This window comes from Rhamphochromis longiceps, linkage group LG5, assembly GCF_057381845.1.
Source record: "Rhamphochromis longiceps isolate RC_006_pf linkage group LG5, R_longiceps_female_GT1.1, whole genome shotgun sequence".
NCBI lineage: Eukaryota > Metazoa > Chordata > Actinopteri > Cichliformes > Cichlidae > Rhamphochromis > Rhamphochromis longiceps.
In genome coordinates, this window is record NC_140561.1 from 15,811,038 (window position 1) to 15,831,414 (window position 20,377).

At 39.1% G+C, this 20,377-nt stretch overlaps 1 protein-coding gene across 2 annotated transcripts; it reads left to right on the forward strand.

Moving 5' to 3' along the window:
• The first annotated feature begins 4,896 nt into the window (after positions 1-4,896).
• Positions 4,897-12,889, forward strand: LOC146669494 (rac GTPase-activating protein 1-like). Of its 2 annotated transcripts, none has more exons than XM_085406121.1 (17): positions 4,897-5,048; positions 5,399-5,492; positions 6,496-6,698; positions 6,896-7,050; positions 7,302-7,371; positions 7,519-7,572; positions 7,729-7,806; positions 7,930-8,047; positions 8,197-8,345; positions 8,460-8,624; positions 8,730-8,825; positions 9,014-9,212; positions 9,402-9,507; positions 9,668-9,800; positions 9,982-10,090; positions 10,309-10,417; positions 11,374-12,889. In XM_085406121.1, exons 2-17 carry the CDS (start codon positions 5,408-5,410, stop codon positions 11,447-11,449), a joined length of 1,905 nt encoding a protein of 634 aa, XP_085262247.1. In that variant the 5' UTR covers positions 4,897-5,048; positions 5,399-5,407; the 3' UTR covers positions 11,450-12,889. The 2 variants fall into 2 exon arrangements, with proteins under 2 accessions (XP_085262247.1, XP_085262246.1); XM_085406120.1 differs by having other exon boundaries at positions 5,384-5,492; positions 11,374-12,888.
• The last annotated feature ends 7,488 nt before the right edge of the window (positions 12,890-20,377 follow it).

The following is a 20,377-nucleotide window of genomic DNA, read 5'->3' on the forward strand; positions in this document are numbered from 1 at the left end:
TACACCCAGATATGCCATCCGCTGCTGATTAATGATGCTGTTGGTTGCATCCCAGTTGGCACGATGATGGCAACGAGACACAAGGCACAATTACTCACTGTTTCACAACTTTATAATTTCACACATAATTTCCCATTGCTGTATTGCATTCAATAATATACACAGAAAGAGCAGGAAGTATATATATTGTGGTGGCTTACTCTGAATAAAACTTATAGTGAAAACTGCATAGTCTATATATAAAAGTTACTGATATCACTGACTAATATTTACTCACAGTCAGTAAGGTAGGCATGTCAAACTAAGTGGCCTCATGTGAAAATCTTAAAAAAAATAAAAACATTTAATACTTTTGTTCTATACATTTCAGGAATATTAAAAATGCCCATGATGATTATTTGTTTGTTTAAATAAATAGATAGATAGATAAATATATACTTTATTGATACCACAAGTGAAACTGTTGTGTTGCAACAGCATGATAAAGAATAAAAAATAGTACAGTCTACAATAAATAACAAAGAAACAGCACTTTGTAGTGCCACAGCCGCCTTATACTCAGGGGCGGATCAACAAGGGTGTTATGTGCCACCCTAAAATAATCTCTTGCCACCCGTAGTGCCACCCTAGGTTTTTGCATATGCCAATGTTGTTTTTTAAAATAAGCTAGCATTAACACTTTGAGCCTAGCTACAGTTAACACTGAATACCTAAAACTGAGTATATTGCATACTGTTACCCTCCCTCCCCACTACTAAAAAATGGTTATTTCTTGTTGTCAGTAGTAACCAATGCCTTTGATTGTGCCGAGCAATGATATTTTTAAAAGTGATGAAAATCCTAGGCAAGACTCCACTCTGTGAGGAAACATCTGAACCGTTATCTGTGTAAGTATGTTTTTCTAACATAATATGTAAAGTTGGTAACAGTATGTTTTTAGAGGCTTGGTGGAGGACAAGAGGTGGTTGCTGTGGTGATGGGTGAAGTGGCGTGTCCACAGAAGGAGATGCTCAGAAAGCTGCAGAAGAAGACGTGTGCTGAAGTGCTGAATCTCAGCCAAATACAGACAACTGTGTGTATGCTCAATCATCTAGTGGGCTGGTTTCAGTCATTGTGCGAATGTACTGTTTATAAGTTTGGGGAAACCTGCAGTCAGCTGAGACTAAAGAAGTCACTTGGTTGAGTGACGAAACGTTTCTCCCACTACGTCCAGATGGACAGAATCAACCTTTTGGGAAGGACAACTGTGGCTTTTCTCCAACTTTTGGCCAATCATGTTAGTGTCCTGTTTATCACACATAATAAAAAGCATTTACTCTCTGTGTGTGATGTTAATGTGCAAATGTCATTTGTTACTATAGAGAATATGCACAGGACTACTGATATAGGGCTGTGTTTTTGTGGCACTTAAGTTTAAATTGGTCATGGACAGACATTCTTCCATAGCATGAAGAACAGCAAAGGTCTAAGGCAGTTTTGAACTAGTAATATTCGTTTTCGAAATGATTCTTAGTTTAGCCACAGGTTTGCTTTATGTGTTATTACAGGACATGTTTTTTTGAAACGCATCTCCAAGCTTGAAAGCTGGGCAGGCACAAGTCCATTTATTTTGTTATGAGTTTGAGTAAATGAATGAATGAATTTGTTCGCAGCTGGAAGAGGGTGCTGTTAAAACAACCCTATTATTTTTTTCTGTTGACTGCTTCTCTTAGCTTCCACCAACATTATTACCAAACATACTCATGGGCAAATAAATAAATCGCTCTTGTACAAATGATCGGTGAAAGCCTCAGACTATCGTCGGTGGTCGATATATTCGTCCAATCGCCTAACCTTATCCTATATCATATTGTTGGGGTCCACAGAACACTTTTTTTTACATTTTACTTTGTAATTATTAAATGTTTGCAGGTGTAAGCAGAGTTTGCCTGCACCACCACTGTCCCACTGACATCCAAATTCATGCAGCAGCTAGATCACCATTCCTTGCTGCTAATGAAAGTCTTCCAAAGGAAAGGAGGAGCTCTGCGATAAAAAACAATTAAGAACATAATTTTGAGTTGTTTTTGCAGCACATTTTGGGTCCTTATGGAGTTCCACTGTTAAAAGCAGTCCAATCAACCGACGTCAGACAAATCTGAGGAGAGATTATAGTACTGCACTGCGCAGTTATGAATTCATCCTGCTGCTTCTATCAGCAGTGGCATTATCTGAAGGGAACCAGTGTCCTGATTCCACTGCCCTGAGAATGGAGGCTTGACCCAGCAGGGAGCACCATCATACCAGCTGGTGAGTCTGGTGAGGCGGTGGAATGGTGTTCTCCCTCGGACTCTGCAGCACGTAAAAGGTGTCGTCAGCTGCAGTGGGTCTGGGGTCAATGAATCCCCTGAATGCAATATAAGGAAACTCCTTGGACCCTGTAACCAGGTCATGGTATAGCAAGAGGATTCTGGTACATCTTGGTGTTTTTGGTTAATGTCACAGCTGTATCGATTTTATGAGGCTATACTGTGTAAAAAAGGCTGGTGCGGTGTAGAGATTTACTTTAATTTGCCAGTTTTATTTGACTTTACAACATTTACGGAGAGATATTTTCAATAAAAAATGACAAATGCAGCAGCTTATTTAGTTTAAATTCTAACCTTCATAGGCTATTGTAAAAGCGTAACGGATAGCTATTTTTTAAATTTGAAATTTGCGTTTGTAAAATAGTTTAAAGTTAAAAGTTGGGCATAAATCATTATAAACAGGCGTTTGTTATACATTTCAGGTAAATTTTATTCTGTAGGGAAAAAGGGCGAAACGTCTTTATCAAAGGGTACGGAGCCCCCCAGGGGACATGGGAGAAAAAAAAATTACGGAGGAAAAAAAAAAAAATTAGGGAGAAAAAAAAAAATTAAGACGGACTTTTGCGAGCGCTCCGTAATTTTTTTTTCTCCCATGTCCCCTGGGGGGCTCCGTACAGATGTATGTTATGGGTGATAAATTTAAATTGTGTGCATACAATAAGCAGGCTTGAGGTTTCTCACCTGACTTTAGCTGTTTTATTTTCAATAGACTGATATTTAACCGAAATACAAATATGAAAACCTAAGTGCTGAACACGAATTCATTATTAAACATCACTGAAACTCTATGCAAGCTTAATGGCAATGTGTTCATGATTCACAAATATTATAGATTGCATTCATTTATCACAAAACTTTGTTCACAGTCACCAAGAACATGCAAAGTTGTTCTTTACTATGATCTGTACATGTCTTGAGATTTAAACCCTTAATTTCTCTGATTATGTCATGATTAACATAGGTGACCTTTTTGTTTTCTTGTAGCTGAGTTGGTCAGTCCAGTCAGTTTATGTCAAATGATCATCACAAACCTGAGGAACCGTCCTGATTGATTCAATTTCTTTCATCACATCTCCTCCTGTTTCATGCAGGCGTCTTTCGTACACCATCATCACTTTCTCCACTTCAGCTTGAGGTAAACTTGTTTATTTGCAAAGAGAAGCAGAGGCATGGCAGTATATGGATTGTTGTTGACTAAAAACACACAGTGGTAAGAACTAAATTTGAACAGGTTTTCTGCATTTTTGTTTGTGAGCTTGTTTTTTTTTTTTTTTTGCAAAGGATAACAATGTTTCCATACACATAGTGAATTTTTCATAGAAAAACTGGATCTTCTTAGTTCTGCCTGTATTTTCTTCACATTGCTACACTGATATGAATGCACAATTTTAAGGGTTTAACCAGACATAGAGGGAATGGGTCAAGGTTGGAAGGAAATCAGACATAGAGGGAATGTGCCACTCCATCTTGGAAGATGAGGGCCAGTTCAAACTATTTTGTGTTTATTGGTTCTTGGAACATTCATAGAACACCCAGACCACATTATTAAGGTTTACAGATAGAACAGCATGCATTTTTGCAGTATTTTCACTATACACATTTACAATGAGATACAGAGGAAATTGAGGTTTAGCTGTGACTTCATGGCTTGATTTTTGTCCATATGCAATGTGACATCTGTATGTGTGGATGTGGTCCAGTGCAGTTATGTGGAGCTTCAGCAAAGATGAATACTGTCAGAAACCCCAGTTTTATTGTTTCACTGTATTTTTTATTTATGTATTTAACACAACTAAAAATGAACGGGAAACCTATAACAGATGATGCAACACATTAACACATAGAGTAATAATAACATAATAAACAATCGTACTGGCAACGATTGCTTGCACTAAGTCAGTAAAAATCCATCAAGAATGCAGTGTTTATTTAAGGTTTTGTTTCTTTCATTACACTCTGAGTTGGCATGTGCTTTTCAAACATTACCTTTAAACTGTTTAATATAGCGGTCATTCCATCCACTCACCTTTAATCTTTAATAGTTTTTGAGATGTTGGTGAAAAATGTGTTCATGACTGCAGATTTCTGGCATTTTGTGTAAATTTAAGCATGTAAGCATTGATTGTTTTTGTTTTTGTTTTTGTTTTTCTAAGAAAATAAGGGAGTGAAACTAAGTTAGACTTGTGTTTGTAAATGAACCCCCCCTATGTTGTGTAGCTTTCTGGATTTTATACCTATTGGACTACATACTTATTATATAGGCTATACAGTACATAAAATCAAAATTTGCATGTTTTATGTAACTGAAATGTTTAATTATGTGGGCTAAAGAAAATAAGAAATTTATAGAGTATATTTATATGAAACATGTGTCTATGTACTGCATTTGATGTATTTTAACGATATATATAATGGATATTACAGATTGTAACACCTGCATATGTGTATCGGACATAAAGAGCCGCACATTTATGGTGCAGTTACAACTCCGGTTCCATGGGGGTGCCAGGGCGCACAAACTTCCGGTTTCAATAGACGAGTAAGAAAAGCGGCGCTGATTTTGAACTTTGGAGAAGAATGTGTAAACTTAATCGGGCAGGTGTGGCTTTGTTGTTACTGTGGGGATAAGCGTCCCTCTTAGCATCGGATTGTGTTACATTACATTGCCCGTCACACTGTTACAACATCTTTATTGCATAGGTACGTTGTTTTTGTTGTTTCAGTGTTCTTTCGGTTACTTTAACGATAGGCTGCACAGTCAGCTGACCTCAAGCCTGCTAAAGTTAGCGCTAGCATGCCAGTGACTTCATCGTAATGATAAACCTAGCATGGAGTTAGCTTAGCCGCTTGCGAGTGTTTGAATAAACTGACGATAATGCCAATATTAGTGCTTAAACAACAACGAAACAAACTTAGTATTTATTTGTCATACGATAAACCTTTTGTCTAACGTGACTGCCCATTTTGACTTGATTCATTACTGAGAGTGTGAAGTGTAATTAAAGTGAAAGGAACATTGTCTTACTAATCTTCAGCTAACACATCTACAGAAAGACACCATGGAGCTGTCAGCATTGAACCTGTACAACCAGTTTGAGAGTCTCAGAGCCCAGGTCGACGGCCTGAATGAGAGCATTGAACCACGTAAGTTAATTTCTTACGTAGCTTTGGTATTAGTCACCTTTGTAGAAGCCTTTCAGTGAAACTGCAGTGTTTGTAAGCATTAAGTAACAGCATTAAGCGCGTCTGCTCTGGAATTGTGTTATACTTGGTAGCTGTACTAAGGTGGATGTATTTCAGCCAACTTATTAACACCAACCTGCTCCTCCCATCCGAGTACTTGTTAGAGGGTGTGATGAATTGTATGGCCACAGAAGCAGCACTGATTATAGAGCCTCTGCATTAGTAATTTAAAGGTTCACTCAGTCAGGGTTATAGAAAGCTAGTGAATATTGATAACGCACCTGATGATACAAATAGAAATTGAAATAACTATTTGGAGTCTAGTAAAATAAATAGAAAGTCACAATCATCTCCATTTATTTTTTATTTATTCACTTACTACAAACAATCTTATGTTTTTGTCCTCTTTCTAAATAGTATAGATTATAAATAACAGATCTAAATCTCAATTAGGAGCCATCATTAGAAGCAATTGAACATGATTTATTGTAACAGAGAATTCAGTTATGCTATTTGACGATTACAATCCAATGATCCATCACAACAGAACAAAATCCCAGCAGTGATGGGAATTAAGACATGATCCCCTTGAGTGTAGATGCTGATTGTGGCGTTGAAGATAAGATGGAGGCTTGGATGAAGCAAGGATGGGGAGGAGGTGGGTTGCACAAAGGAGTCTGGAAGAGAGAATGAAAGATAAGCAGTACTATTTAAAGAAGAGTTGAGGGTAATTGGTTTGAAGAAAGATGATTGGACTACAGCAATGGTGTTAGCATTGAGCTTTGCAGCGTGGGAAAGTAGAAGTGATGTAATAAATAGACTAACAGCCAAACACTGTAAAAATGGACAGATGAGGAGATACAGATCTTCCTTGTTGAACTTATACATAAATTTTGTAATAAAAATAATGAACTGTATAGTGTGCACAGCAGCAATACAGCAATCCCCTTGTCTTGTTTTCCAGAGTTCCTCCAGATGGCAGTGAACTTTGAGGATTGCCGCAAGAAATGGCTGCAGGCAGGCGAGGAGTTAGTTTCCAGTAAGGAGATGCTGGCTAAAGCAGAGACGGAGAGGGGAGCCTTGGAGGTCAAACTAAAACACGCTCGAAACCAGGTGGACGTGGAGATCCGCCGGCGGCAGAAAGCTGAGGCCGTATATGAGAAGCTAGTCAGTGCTACTCTGTTTTTTTTTCTTTCTACTCTTTCTTTATGTAACCAGCAGGATTGCTGATGTGAAATTAGATGGAGAAAGAATAGATGAAGATTCATATTCAGATAATGACGATGCCCATTTCACTGTGAAGATTACAATATTAATTTGTTGCTGACTGACAGTTATGTTTCTTTCAACCTTGCGTATAAAAGGAGCGGCAGCTACAGCTGATCCGAGAGCTGCTGGTTTCAGAGAACAACGGTGGCAGCGTCCTCCTCAGTGAGGAACAACGTTCAGCCCTGGCCTTCCTCAGTGCCCACTCCCAGGCAGCACAAGCTGCAAATAGCAACCTCAACTCCAGCCGAAGGTCAGAAGGAGACACTTCTGTTTCTTTCTTCTTCTTCTTCTCCTTTTTTTCTTTGCATGGGAGAGGGACAAAAACAAGCTGAGAAGAAATGGCTATACTCTGAGCAAAGACAAGCTAAACTTTTATTGCGTGTAGCAGGTTAGCACATATGCATGAACATTTTAAGGGAGAGAATTTCATATGCGTGATTAAAACCGTGTTATTCTTAAACTTGGCATATACACAGACAACTAACTTGATCTGTCTTACAGACTGACTACTATTGATGAATCAGCTTCTTTGGTGTCAGACATCAGCTACGACCATACGGATGACTCTTTGGTAAAATGATCCTTAAAGGTTTATCTTATGAGAACTGCTGATCAAATGGTGTGACAGCATAGTTGTTTTTTTTTTTGTTTGTTTGTTTTTGAGAAACATTGATAGTAAATTGGCCAAGTGAATGTAAAATGCTGTGGTTTTCTGCAGGACTGGGATTCATCTGTGATGAAGAATGTTAGATTGCGCAGACGACAGAAACGAGTGAGTCATGCCTTAAATCACATTTTGCACACATGAATCTTTTCTTGCATTGATTTTTTTTATTTTCTGTCATCTTGACATGTTTCAGTGTCAGAAGGGACATCAGATGTCTCTTGATATTTACTTTGGTTCTGAAAATTCAATTTCAATCCACAGCGTTCCTCCAGAAAACCTTCAGAAGGTCACTTGCAGGCAGTGAAGAAGCCTCGCTCTACTGGATGCCCATCAGATAGGGTAATACTGACCTCTGCAGCTGGATGTGCTAAATAACATTAAAAAAAGTCTGGATCTGAAAGCCTAAGTTTAGGTGATTGTATCTATGAATTAGTATGAAATATCTCCTTCCTTACACTTCAGATGAATGAATCCATTGTGGCCAAAACAACCATCACTGTACCTGTAAATGGTGGCGCTGTTGAGGCCGTCTCCACCATTGAGACCGTGCCCTACTGGACGCGCAGCAGAAAGAAGAGCGGTAAGAATTTTCTTCATCTTTTATTTATAGCCTCTTACGAACACACTTGAAAGCAACATGATCATACCAAACAACCAATGTACGCTTGAAATAAGTGATTTGGACTGGTGAGTTTCCTCAGTGTTTTGGGGTTTGATTTACATGTGCAGTTGCTCCATCTTGGATTGATACACCAACTACTGACAACTCTGAAACTGTCAGCGAGGCTCCCAGAACACCTGTCTCAGAATTTCCAGCCCAACTCCAGACTCCCAAAACTAATGAAGGAGGAAAGAAACATCACTTCATCTCCAAAACAGTACGGCTAAATTCTTGACTAAAATGAATTCACTGTAAATAACTGAGACTATATTTCTATCTTCTTAATCCCTACTGGCCTGTTTAATTGAGTTGTGTTCCCTCTATCACTAAGGTGATCCGGTCAGAGTTTTGTGTGTCATGTGGAAGAAGAACAAAGTTTGGCAAGCTGTATCTTCGCTGCCAGGATTGCAGGGCTGTGGCCCATCCTGAGTGTCGTGACCTGTGTCCCATGCCCTGTAATCCTACTGCTCTTAATACTCCTGTCAAGAACACAGAGGTACATTGTTCTTATTGGTCTCATCGCTTCTATTCCATATATTTTGCATGATTTGTTTTTTTTTTCACACCTACATAGTAATTAATTGATATAATTCTTGTGTAGTCTACTCTGGCTGACTTTGCTCCACTCACTGCTCCAATGATCCCTGCTTTGGTTATCTACTGCATTAAGGAGATTGAAAAAAGAGGCCTACATGAGGTGGGAAAGGCATTATTGAAGCCCTGTTTACTTGTTGTTTGCATGTTAACAGTTCAATCCTTTCCGTTAAGTGATTACAGTAGATTGTTTCCATCTAATTAGGTATTTTACTTCAAAGTAAAGCAGAGTCACAGTAAGGCTGGACAGTGAGAGCTGAGCTCTAGTTTCTTTTTTCCTCCTTACCCCAGGTTGGCCTGTACAGAGTCTCTGGCCATGAGCGTGTGGTGAAAGAGCTGAAGGAAAAGCTCATTAGAGGAAAGACTCTACCTCCTCTTAACAAAGTCGAAGACATCAATGTCATTGCAGGCGTCCTCAAAGACTTCCTCAGAAACCTTCCAGAGCCACTGCTCACCTTCCACCTCAACAAAGCCTTCATGGAAGCAGCGGGTGAGTTCGTGAGACTGCAGGACCTGCAGGAATTCGTATGTGTTTGAATGTTTGACGCTTTTATTTTAAGAGAGCTGAATTTGCACTGAGTGGTTGAATTTCCTGCCTGGGATAGAGGGAAGAGTATCCATGAATATAAAATATCTTATGTACTTATTATTTATTAATTTATTTTTTTGGATGTTGTAGAAATCCAGGATGATGACAACAGTCTTGCTATGTTGTATCAGACGATGAGTGAGCTGCCTCAACCAAACCGAGACACACTGGCATGTGTGATGATCCATCTGCAGAAGTAATTTTCATTCCTTTCTTTAGTCGTGTTAAGAATCCTTTTATCTTATTTTTTAATTTACTCTGCTTAACACACAAGATTTACAGTTTGTAATTATGAAATATCTTGAATCTGCATTATAAGGTCAGCTCAAGAAGACTGAATTTCTTTCTATTATCAGGGTGTCTCGAAGTGTGGACACCAAGATGGATGTAAATAACCTGGCCAGGGTGTTTGGCCCCACCCTTGTAGGTCATGCTGTTCCTAACCCAGACCCTATGACCATCCTGCACGACACCAACAGGCAACCAAGGGTAAAGTGAAGAATAAGGACTGGCTTCTCAGAATAGGCATTATGTTTAGAACTCTAATGCATGTCTTATAAAGTAGCACATAGTGTGTGTGTGTGGGTGTATATGGTTGTACCTCAGTGATCAGTGTTTGTCCTTCAGTGTGTTCGACTATAAATAATGGATTTATTTCCTGTCTTCTTAGGTTATAGAGCGCTTGCTCAGTATTCCAGACAGCTATTGGAGCCAGTTTGCTTATCCAGATAATGCAAGCATTGACAATGCTCACAACACTGACACTCCAAACCACAAAGGTAAATCAATGAAAGGTACATTAAGGCTCCTCTAAAATGAATACCCCGATAAAAGTGGGTTTGATTAGATTTTAGAACTGGTGGAGCAAATGGGCATACGATAAAAATTGAATCAAATCAACCAACCTTAATCCTTTTTTTCAGCATTTATACTCAACAGATTTGATAATATTGTCTTGTTAAATTGAGGTTCTGTTGATTTATGGGTTTATCTGTAGTGAGCATACTGGGGCCAGTAACTACTCCAGAGCACCAGATGATGGCCAAAACACCTTCCTCCAGTTCACTGTCTCAGCGCATGAAGCACACCCTCTCCAGTACCACCTTGTGAGTTCACTCTCTTTTTCCAATTCTTTTCACAGTAAACAAGATCGAACATACATCTTATCCAGACTGAAATGTTATCAGTTTAAATCAGTCAAATTTACATCTGATGGTTTAGTTTTTTCACATCTCTGCCCTTAACATAACAAGCTTCAGGAAGTTCCAAAACACACACTTTAATTCTGAGCTAAAGACAGACAAATTTTACATTTCCAGTTTATTTTTCTGTATACTATTACAAAGACCCTGAGGTGGATAAGCAATCAAGAAAATACATAAGTAAAAAGATTCTGGCTATAATTTATTTGGTACTGTATATGATGCATCAACTGGCAAAACGACAGAATATTGGACATATTTGACCTCACATCTCATCCTGTGAGCAACATCATGTAGAGACTTCAGGATTTTGGAACTTCAGCATTCAAAATCCACATACTTGTCTAAAAAAAGTGAAGCTGTTTCTTCCCTCATAGGTTCCAAGAGACATGACACATTTCAATTTGTCACATTGTAAAAAGTACGACAACATGCTGTGCCACTAGCAGTACTTACTGAGACTCTGGACTAGAGCAGATCCATTGCTGTTCTTGTCATTTAATCAGCGGGAAATAAAACATCTTGTGGATATTCCTATGCATTTATGATATTAACTAAAGGCTTCAGATTGGATATGCAGAAATTTGTCTCTCAATATTTTAGGTAGAGAGAATTGGAAAATGTTGGATTGTGAAAGTTTTTCAGGGCGCTAAAAGCCACGTGTAGGTAACATGACTGCCTGCATAGAGAGCAGTCAATAATCAAATTAAGTTAACTCAGTTGTCCACATATAAAGAATTGATTCCTGGTTTTCCCTGAAAACAATAATCTTAATAGTGATTCAGTTGTTTGTCTGAAATGACTTTTACTAACCTTGTAATTCTGTGTGCTCCCTTCAACCCCGACCTCTTCATCCTTAGATTTGGGAGCAAGAGCAAAGCGACATCTGCCTGTAATCGCCAAGGAAGCTTCTTTGCTTCCCCCCAGCTGAAGTAATGGTAACGAAAGAAAAACCCCTCACTACATTATGCTTCTAGGTTACTTACTGCAGTAAATGAATATATATGTATATTTATATAATCATGTTGGAATATGACTATGCAAATTTAGCACAATAACTTTACCAATTTAATTACTGAAGATATTTTTTAAGAAAGCTTTCTAACAAGATTTTTGTTCTTTTTAAAAGATGAGAGAATGTAGGATTTGTGGTTTGTTTTTTTGTTTTTTTGTATCTTTAATCACTAATGTTTTATTATCGGCTCCGTCTCTGATTATAAGAGTTTTTAATGACCGAGCAACCATACTCACACTAATTTAGGGATTGAGATTTCCTACTTCATGTGATGTTTAATGCTGTTTTCAATGCTGCCCCCCCCCCCCCCCCCTCCCTGAACATGTGGTTGTAACCACAGTTACATGGATGCATCATAGACCATAAGAAAGTCATTGGTATGCATCAGCACACATGAAAAGCACAAAGAGCTAGAATGAACAAAGAGGTGAGAATCACTAATATTGGCTTGTTGAGAGCATTGGTTGCCGTATCATTTAAACATTTGTTTTAATGATTTTATGTTTTGTTTTATATATTCATGTTGACACGCTCTGATCTTTACCAATCATGGCATTTTTTTGAGAAAAACTTTCAAATACTTAAAAAATATATTCTGTGTAAACACTGATACCCACTGGGAAATTAGAATGCTTTTTGCACACTGTAAAAACCAAAGTGTATTTTCTACATGGTAACATTTACCACTAGAGGCTGCTGTTGCACCACTTTCCATATGCAATCGTAACCTATAAAGACACCATACTGTATACTATGTACGTAATCAGTCAGAAATCCTGGCACTCCTTTCATTTAATATATCAGCAGATATTTAGAAGTTACTCTACTAATGTGGGATGGTTAAGTCAAGAGATCTGTGACTCACATTTATGCGGTCATAACAAAATAAAGCTTCAGCTGTTTTAATGTATTACTGTGAAAACTCATTTGCATGTATGCACAGTGAAGTATTTGTAGTTTTCTTGCACCATTAGACTAACGATAAGAAAAGTCAGTCTTCTGCTCTCATCATCACCTGTAGCAAATCTCTGTGTGATGGTACTGGTTCAAATAAAGGCATTTGGGGATATTCATTTGGATAAAAACTGAAACATTTTGACTTATGAAAACTACATCCTGCTGTTTGTGGTTGTAAGAATCCTGTAATACTGCATTATTTTATGCATATTTGATACATCCTTGTACATGTATTCCTTCATGTGGTTCTTTTTCTCTAATGAAATAACGTGTAAACGATTGTCATTCATCAGAGAGCCTGTGAATCTTAACATTTATCCCTTTGTCTTTGCTCATATAACGTGGAAGTCAATGCCTGAACTAAAAATAAAACGCAAAGAGTGTTTCTTTTGTGTTGGTAGGTGGTATTTGTGCAAGAGGTTAGACATGTGGGTTGAGGAACCCGGCTGAAAGAAGACTGTAGAGCATGTAAGACCAGACGTGTAGGATATGATTTTGTTACTGGTAATTCAGTCTAAACAAAACCCTCTTATACTTGAACATGGATTAGTATTACCCTATTAAATCAGCAGGTTATTAATGCACAGCCTAAAACCTTTCATGTTTAATGCTTAATTTTTCCTGGTGTAAATTGAATGCTGGCCATTGCTATTGAAGATCTTCAGTGAAAGGGCAAAAGCACCGTACCAGCTATTCCAAAGCTGACGTGGCACTGAATGATAATGCAATTTGGCTCATTGTTCCAATAGTCATTACAGCTATTTCCATAATCTGTTGGGCTGAATGGGCAGGCGATGAGGTCCAACATTATTATGAATTAAAGCAGTGATCATTTATACATCTTATAGTTATTCCATTAACAGTTGCTGTGGAGAGTGCTAAGCCAGGCTGAACCCATTGACATAGATTTTCTATGGCCTCATTTAATACAGAGCTTCAGCAACCTCAGAGATCTAAGCCCAGCTGTGTCGAGTGTGTGCGTGCGTGCGTGTGAAAATAGTGTGCGCATAGTTCATCCAAATTGGTTTGTTCTCTCTTCCTTTCATTCTCTGTCTCACACACAGCGAGCCTCGAATGACTGCAAAAAAAAAAGACCCTCCAAAAATGTTTGAATTTCAAATCAGCATTAATAGTTCATTAGCCTGAAATAAGGTCTCCTGTGTGTCGATCTGTCCTCTCATCGGGGGATTGTGTGTTTATTTATGCTGTACGGTGCAGCATACGCTCTACAGTTGCAGACATCAAACAGCTGGCTGTGTGCAGTGTGTCTCTGTAGCTCCATATTCCAGCATGCCCCAGTGTGCAGTGATAGAGCTCCGTTCTGCTATGGGACCAGCGAGGGCCAAATGAGTAAGTAGTCCAATTAAGAGCTCTTAAATAAATTACAGTGTAAGCTGGTAAACACATAACAACAACACTGTTTAATTCCTCTATTTATACAGTGAATTGCAGGCAGTGATGGCAAAGGGAACAACAATACTACCACCACCGTCTCTGGAAACTGAATGTAATCAATAAATTACCCAATTCACAAGGTTTACTTATTGCCATTATTGAGTGAAAATAAAGTGTACGTGTCAACCTTTCGGCCGTGTGGCATGTACACGCCGTCTACACCATTGTCTGCTTAAGGTCAGGTTGATGTCAAAGAAATGGATGACTGTCAAATCCGAACATCTAATAACGCATCTAATCAATACATCTCTGAAGGAAAAAAAAGTCAAGTAAAGCACCAGAGAAATGCTCTGTACACGTTAATTCTGTGTTTTGAGAACTTGATCTTCAGAGTGGAAAACCTGTTTGTGAATTAGGCAAGGCATCATTGAGGTATACTTTTAAAATCATATCAAGAAAAGGAGCTGGGCTGAACCAGCTGTTAATTCAGGTTTTTTGCCGAGCAAAGGTACGGTCGTGCATATTCGTAAACGGGGCCAATAAACTGCTTCTTTAGCAGGCTAAGCATGTGCTTGAAAAGTGGTCCTCCAGATTTGTTTTTGACACTCTTTTCAATGAATTATGTGACAGATTGTGTGATCAATATGCTTTCCATTTGGCGGATTAAATGCACAGCACTGCGAACAGCTGAAATACCAAACTATGTTCTGCCTTTAAAAAGCCTGAAAACAGGACAAGAATCATTGTCCAATTTACACCCACCCGTGTTTGCTTAACTGCAAATAATTGTGTGGCTTTTTGACTTTCAGAACTCTTGCGCTCTCGTCTTCAGCTCCATCCCTTGTTCTCTCTTTTTTTTTTAAACTCCACTCCCTCTCCACCCCTCCTTTGAATCGAACCGCTGTCTTAGCTGGCTACCATTTGTGGTCGATACCTTGTTACCACAGAGAAATCAATTATCTCAACCAAGCAGCAGGGGAAAGAGGCAATAATGAAAGAATGCACCTCCTTCCCAGACGATGGCAATGGTCATTAAATATGAATTTATCATTGGTTGAGGAGATTTATGTTGCGTGATGTGGGCACAGAGTTCGTGCTCGCTTTGCCGCAGAAGTTCTGGTTACAAGTGTTAATGGAAACGTTCGCAGACTGATGTTCAACCAAATATTTGATTATTATAAGCCGGCCTGCGCGTTTTGATGACATTTTTCAACGAAATAAGCGGGAGACGTGCTGGAAAATGAAACACAAGTATTATATAGCATTTGCATGCCGCAATATTATCATGGCATTCATGAAAACTCCAGGTTCTTTCCAGTGATGTCTCAGTGCTACTCACTCACGTGACAGTGGAGATGGTGGTGATGGCTGACTTATGGGTGGGCATGCCTACAATACCTGCCTGTTTGGGTCTGTAATGAGCCGTTCTGACTTGACTGACAGGTGGTGCAAGAATTGGAGGCACTGCCATCACCACAGCCGGAGAAAAAAAGTGCAAATGAGAGAGAAAGAAGAACGAAGCAGAGAGGGAAAAATGTGTAATTCGGGCTTGCTCTTAAGGCAGCAATAAATTCCATTTTAATGGGGCACCACAAGCAGTAGCAAGCACTCAGCAGTCTGTTGTGTTTGATGCCAAACTGTGCAGAATAAACAGATTTGCTGTGCAGCTGGTCCAAACACACACTTTCTCTCTGTCTCTGTCTCTCTGACTCGCTCTTTGCCCATCTTTTCCACCTTACATTCTCACAAATCTCCATGCCACACGCACACACACCACCTCTTCTTCCTCATTCCCTTGCTACCTCTCCATCTCTTCTCCTCCCCTCCCCTGCGTGGACGCACAAGAATTAGACAAATCATCACAAAAAGATGGCAACTGTGCTTTGATTTATTTTCTTCCACTTAACTGAGTACTCATCTCCAGCTGTCACGCACATGTTCAAGGCAGAATATTTGTTTTAAGAGGGAAAGGAGTGAGCTGCACGCCACTAATGAGAAACAACATGTCACATCAGGCTCATTTCTTTCGCAGAAGACGAATTGTCGGTCATCCTGACCGATTTTATGGTAGACAAAGTTGCACATGATATACGCACACTCTGTATTTGAAGTCGGCATTGCACACTAACCAAATTGTAGGCGATGGTTTGCAAAAAATAGAGCTGGTTGCCAAGAGTGCTTTGAAAACCCTGAGAAACATTTTACGCTAAATAATATTAAATATACTGAGGCATCTGTTTAGTATGCTGGCTAAAAGCAGTCCCTCAAATACCTGCTACGTTGATATATGTGGTTCCTGCCAGCTGAATGACAGTGTAAGCACTAGTGGATACATCCAGACACACACACCTGCACACCTATGACTTCTGTTTCTATTGTTTCCACGATAAATGTATTGTTTTTCAAAAACCAGCTCTGTGTGCAAACACACACTAAAATAACTGTACGTGTGCTGCTGGATCCTTCTGCGTGCCCTCCTGCACCAGTGCATCTGAATACATTTAACTGAATGTGAAAGTGTGTGTGCACAGGTGCATGATATGAAATATTGGGAGACGGCGGTATGCATGAAAGGCTCAGTGTTTGCTAGTGAATGTGTGCAGTGACCATGTGTGCAGTGTGTGTGCCTCTGCCTCTGATTTTGGGATTGTTTTTTTCTGCATGGATGGACACAGCTATAAATACCATATGATATACTTGTATCTTTCAAAGCCACACAGCCCAAAATCATCTTTTATTTATTTTTTTGGTAGTGCTCTCACTCTAGTCATGAGTGAGAGCACTACCAATCACCAATTGGTTTTGCCAGGTTAGTTAAAGTTGAGCCTTAGCAGCATGACGGTATGATTTTTTGATTAAAAAGGAAACCTGTAAACATGTAATATCAAAAATACAAAGACATTGGATCACTGTTTTAGTCATTTGAAAAGCGTCTTTTCCCCAAAATTCTGGCACTAACTACAACCCAATGCAACTTATGTTCCTCTTGGCCACTAGAATGCACTGTTGCCTCCTGTAATCCACTTGCATGTCACGAAGCAGTGCTGCTCTGTCTGAACACACCCATTAATTTCACCCATCTCCACATCTCTATCATGTAGGACTCCCATGTGGTTGTTAGGAGGATATGGGAGTGGTACAGCATTGTCAGTATTTGTATCATTTGCAGCACTCAAGCTTTAATTTGAAATGATAAAGTATTGCTTTGACAGTGGCAGTCTACTCAGGTGACATATATTAGCATTTTCCTCCCAAGCATTTCACCTCTGGGGAAAATTAAATTGGCTGGATCAGAGTTCATACATAAATGTAAGCTTAACAGGCGTCAGTGTATGTAGGAGCCCCATCACATGTGTAATTCACATGTACCTTGTTACAGCTTCGCCCTGAGGTTGACAGGCGGTGGCTGATCCTGCATATGATGACACAAGTTTTTGCATACCACTACATTTTGGGTAGAAGGTTATGCCAGTCAAATGTGCAATCTTTGTTATGTAAGCTTAAAAACACTGAGATAGCATTTCCACATTTTGAAAGACAAAATATAAGAGTGCTATGATTAGTCATGGTTAGATGACAACATGGATAATGCTATACTCAGCCACATCTTTTCCACTGGTATACCTGGAGGTTTGATATGAACTAAGTTTGTACAATAGGACACCAGATATGCTTTTACTTACAAAAGTGTTACCTGTCTAACGCCTACTTAGTTTTTTTACCGTTAAAAAATTAACTGTCAGCAATTAAAATCGGAGACATCACAGACTTTAACAGCAGAACAGGTTGTGTCTAATGTAATCGTGTTTTCCTCTTTGGCTCCCTGTATTTTCTTGCTGCTGAGGCAGTTCAGTAGTACAAACCCGTACAAAACTGTACACTCAACTTATCTCCATTGGTGCTGATACTAGCTTGTTCATCCCAAACTGCAGCATGTATGACAAAGAATACCAAACAGACTGCTTTGGAGCCTCGGGGCTTATAGAGAGACAGACAGTAAAGTCAGTGCTTGTTAGCTTGTTAACTGGTTAGTCTGTGGATATTACTGTGGATGTTGCATGGGTGAGTCACACACTCTTTAGGGCCTGTTAGTGCCAATAATGGTTTCGAATTTTCAGCATTTTAATGATGTAAAACATACTGTATACAAGTCAGTGCGTAGTTTGTTTTATACAGTTATTTAAACAGTATAGAATAGATCATACAACCTATAGACCATAGGTGTCAAACTCTGGCCCGTGGGCCAAATTTGGCCCGCAGCCTAATTACATTTGGCCCGCGAAGCCATACCAAATTACTATTAGAGCTGGCCTACTGGTATTATACAGCTAATATATATATTGTTTAGTATAAAGCTTTGCTTGTTCCATATTCAGTTTTCCAGCAAAACGTATTTGAGTCCATAAGAAAAGATTCATTCTTATATCTGGAGGAAAAAATTTTTTTTCAATAAATATTAATGTTAGCCCGCGACTTTGTTCCAGTTTTGAATTTTGACCCACTGTGTATTTGAGTTTGACACCCCTGCTGTAGACTCACTACAACAGCCAGGTGCCCTGACTCTGGTAGCTCTGAAGATGCTGATTGGTCAGAAGCTGCCTTCTCCTTTTAAACAAAATAAACTTTGGGTGGAAAAATGATTGAAAATTCTTTAAAGCTGCATATTCAACAGACAGTTGTCTATTGTCAGTTTTTTGTGGGATTTCCTGTGTGTGTGTTTTACACAGACTATGTTGTAACACTCAACAAATGCATAATTCCTTTTAATTAAAACATATCTATGAAATGCATCTTCGATTTAGTTTCAGCTTGTAGTAATATGTTAGCACGTATTTAATTTCATTTCACAGTCCCTAATGTCCAAGAGCTGTTACTGTTGCCACAGCTTTATTTCATTTTACTATTACATTATAACAGGCTTCTTCTTCTCTGTGTAAAGGACTTAGGTAAAATATGTCTCATGGGAAATTTATCTTTCTATCCATTATTTAGTGCTGTTTGTGATTTTTTTAAAAAAAGTTTTCCATATTCACCTGGTGTTGTTAGGAAACTGTATACTGTACGTTCAAAGAGAATGACCGTGAAACACCAGCTACACTGTCTGTCAGCTGTGCAGCCTAACACTGGGTGTTGAAACACAATGAACAAAACACTTCTGTGCTCCATCTCTTCTCTCAAAGAGTTTCATGTGTTTACATGGAAATCACTGCCATTGAGAATGCAACCCATCAGTTGGTTTCTCACATGGGCAAACATCTGTTGCTTTTCAATTGGCAATCAAGTCTTTGGGAATAAAAGCACCAGTTCAATTTTTTTTTCTTTTCCATACCCTTTTCATTTTTTCTTTATTTTAACTGTACATGCGATGGATGGAGGTGTATTTGGTGACAAAGCTGCTGAAGGATATCAAGGCTGGGTTCTTAATGCCAGGTGATACTGCATACTGCTCTGCAAAAACTTTTGCCTGAATCTTGCCATCGCATTGCAGACAGATTATAACAATAGGATGGGCAAAGTCTATATTCCCTCTTTCTACTACCCACTATGAAGCACGCGCACCCTCTTCAAATTGTTGACTTATGTAGCGAGTGTGTTTACCTCAGTGACAGGACAAGATTTTTTTCATTGAAGACATTTTTTTGTTGCAAAAAGTGCTGGTTTCGGTTTGATATTGTATATTTATATAGAGCAGTAATACTACTGCATTACTCTGCTACAGTCACACTGTAGAAAGTATATTGAGTACTCAAATTAAAAGGATTTGTGCTGTAGGGGAGTATAAGTAAATGTGCTCAATAAATCTGTTGAATTCTTTTGATCAAGATCATTCTTGCGTGATGTGTTTCTTTTTTCTTCTTTTCGCTGATGGTTCCAGTAGATGAGAAGTAGGTGATCAGTCAAATCATTATGACTCTTCCCCATGGCCCTTGGCTTTCCATTCCCAATTTCATTGCTGAGATATGTGGGTATTTGTTGATAAAGTCTTAGTTTGGATCACAGTCCAGAAGGAGAAGCTGACCAAATGACTGAACGGCAAAAGTCTCTGCAACCAGAACAGTGTGTCATGGATCGCTGTGTGGCAGGCAGGAGGAGGACCCAAATTGCAAAACTCACAGACTCGGGGATGAACTCAAAAATCACAGCTTTAATGCTGGAGAGGCAGAACGTAGGAAATACAAAACTAAACTGGGAAAACTAAATACAAAGCTCGCCAAGGAACAGGGAGGAACACACACACAACATGAGGGAGAATGTGACACAGAACCGAGGGAGACGCAGACATAAATACACAGAGGGTTAACGAGGGAAGTGGGAGCACAAGGGGAACACAGGTGACACTGATAGTCATAACAAGACACGGCAAGAGTGAACGCAACACTGACGGGAGACGGGCAAAGTAAAACAGGAAGTACAGAGGTTCAGACAGGAGGAGAGAGAGCACGGGGAAAACACAGACATAACGGGCTGGGGAAAACAGAATAAAACACAAGGAGAGA